Consider the following 2,674-nt stretch of genomic DNA (forward strand, 5'->3'; position numbering starts at 1 on the left):
TACCAGCTGATCCACCAAGGTACACACACACACACACACACACGCCTTCTACCAGCTGATCCACCAAGGTACACACACACACACAGAGACACACAACAACCACACACAGACACAGAGACACACACATACAGACAAAGAGACACAGAGACACACACAGACACACACACAGACAGACACACACACAGACAGACACACACAGTTGCAGATGACTCCCATCAGTTGTTTCTTCTCCAGGAACTAGAATGATTCCCGCTGACTTCCTCATTCCTGCTCAGTCTCAGCATCCAATCAGAGACAACCTCCACCACAAGGTACCGCCCACTCTGTCTGCTGTCTGTCAATCACTCATTAGTAATAACACAGTAGCAATGTGTTATCTCACCCCTGACCTCTGACCCCTGACCCCTGCCCCTCCAGATCCTGGTGGCTAACTTCCTGGCCCAGACCGAGGCTCTGATGAGGGGCAAGACGGCTGCTGAGGCCCGTACAGAGCTGGAGGGGGCGGGCGTCAGGGGGGAGGCCCTGGAGAAGCTGCTGCCTCACAAGGTACACACACACACTCACACACACAAGGTACACACACTCTGAAACTATCAAAGTCTGGTTGAGATTCTGTGTCTCAGATTTCTGATTTTATTCTCAGGTCTTTGAAGGCAACAAGCCGAGCAACTCCATCGTTTTCAAGAAGCTGAGCCCGTTCACGCTGGGAGCGCTGGTCGGTGAGTAGACGCACAACTCGCACAACACACAATACGCACACAACACACACAACACGCGTGTAAAATACTTTGTGATTTAAATGAATTTACTTAAAATCTGTAATAAATGATGTTTGATGATTATTTCTTTTCTGCAGCAATGTACGAGCACAAGATCTTCGTGCAGGGCGTCATGTGGAACATCAACAGCTACGACCAGTGGGGGTGAGTCCTTAAAACCTCAAACTAACCCACCAGACTCCATGTAAATAATCACTACTTTTAGCATGTATAGAGCAGCATATCTCCACCAGACTCCATGTAAATAATTACTACTTTTAGCATGTATAGAGCAGCATATCTCCACCAGACTCCATGTAAATAATCACTACTTTTAGCATGTATAGAGCTGCATATCTCCACCAGACTCCATGTGAATAATCACTACTTTTAGCGTGTATAGAGCAGCATATCTCCACCAGACTCCATGTAAATAATCACTACTTTTAGCGTGTATAGAGCAGTATATCTCCACCAGACTCCATGTAAATAATCACTACTATTAGCATGTATAGAGCAGCATATCTCCACATGTAGTTGGGTGAATTATGTGTGTGTGTGCGTGCAGCGTGGAGCTCGGGAAGCAGCTGGCGAAGCAGATCGAGCCGGAGCTGCAGGGCGTTGAGTCCATTAGCTCTCACGACTCGTCCACCAACGGTCTCATCAACTTCCTGAAGAAGAACTTCGCCTGAAGCGTCCTGTCTCCTCCTCCTCACCTCCGTCCCTGTGCTCCTCTCTCATTGGCTGAAACAGTAGCGTGCACTGTTTACTGAGCGTTTGTCTGGTTCTGATTGGACAGGTTAATGAGGATTCAACTCTGTTTGTATCTTAATTAGTCCTAAACATCACTTGCTGTCTCTAATCCACATTCCACAATAAAAGCCCCGTTGTTCTCTGAATCTTTGCGTCTGTTTCTGATTGGACGGAGAAAGATGAATTATTTCAAAATTCAGACAAGAATACAAACGCTGGAAAAAGTGACTCAAAAACAAAATATTTAAAATTCAAAAAAACACAAATTGGAATAAAATCGACACAAAATCAAAGTGTAGAAAACAAACAATATTGAAATTCCTCCCCCCCCCCCCAAAAAAGTGGTGGGTCAACAACACATACTACACACATGATACTGTTGGGGGGGCTGTATCATGTGGATGCGCTGATAGTGTTGTCATAAACAAATCACTTTTTTGACCTTTCTTTTATACAGTTTTAAGAGCTCATTCATTTAAATGACGAGACTAGAGCCTCGTTTCCACCGAGTAGTCTCAGGAGCAGACGTCGTCTTTTGGGACAACATGAAGACGAAGAACCGACGCTTCATTCCACGTTTCTTCGCCGTTTTGAAACTTAAACACTGTGCGTTTTTTGCACATTTTGACATCTTTCTGCTTTCAGCGATTTGTGATAAAGAAAACACACGATCCACTGAGCGATGAATTTAATGACGAGTCATCCTGCAACAGACTGTAAATACAGTCATTTACAGACAGTGAAAACGCTGAGTCATCTTGCAACAGACTAAAAAAACACTGCATCATCCTTCAGCCCAGACTATAAAAACACTGAGTCATGTCAAAGATCATCTCTTTAAAACCGGATGTATAACATCCAATCAGCCCTAAAACCGTCTGACGAGTCCTGTTCCTTCAGTCCTGCGGCTTCAGGAACTTCCTCTTCGTTTCCACCACGTTGCGGTTCACGTCTTCTTCTTCTGGCGCCGCTCTCTCGCGCTTCTTTGCAAACTTCTTCTTCATGCTTTCCACCAAACTCTCGTACCTGAAGAAGAAGAGAAGAAGAGTTCAGCAGGGCAGCTATGTTGTAGGGGGGTTATGATCTAGCACCATGCTGTAGGGAGGTTATGATCTAGCAGCGTGCTGTAGGGGGGTTATGATCTAGCAGCGTGCTGTAGGGGG

At 45.4% G+C, this 2,674-nt stretch overlaps 1 protein-coding gene across 2 annotated transcripts in view; it reads left to right on the forward strand.

The window, feature by feature from the left end:
- The first annotated feature begins 6 nt into the window (after positions 1–6).
- Positions 7–2,674, forward strand: part of LOC117948700 (glucose-6-phosphate isomerase-like) — a 5,446-nt gene continuing 2,778 nt past the window's right edge. The window contains exons 1-6 of one of the 2 annotated variants that reach the window (XM_034878452.1): positions 7–19; positions 235–311; positions 418–546; positions 644–719; positions 857–923; positions 1,327–1,657. In XM_034878452.1, coding sequence (XP_034734343.1) covers positions 243–311; positions 418–546; positions 644–719; positions 857–923; positions 1,327–1,450 — 465 coding nt within the window. In that variant the 5' untranslated portion in view covers positions 7–19; positions 235–242 and the 3' untranslated portion in view covers positions 1,451–1,657. The other variant, XM_034878453.1, reaches the window with a different exon arrangement.

The sequence above is a fragment of the Etheostoma cragini genome, chromosome 8, assembly GCF_013103735.1.
Source record: "Etheostoma cragini isolate CJK2018 chromosome 8, CSU_Ecrag_1.0, whole genome shotgun sequence".
Lineage (NCBI taxonomy): Eukaryota > Metazoa > Chordata > Actinopteri > Perciformes > Percidae > Etheostoma > Etheostoma cragini.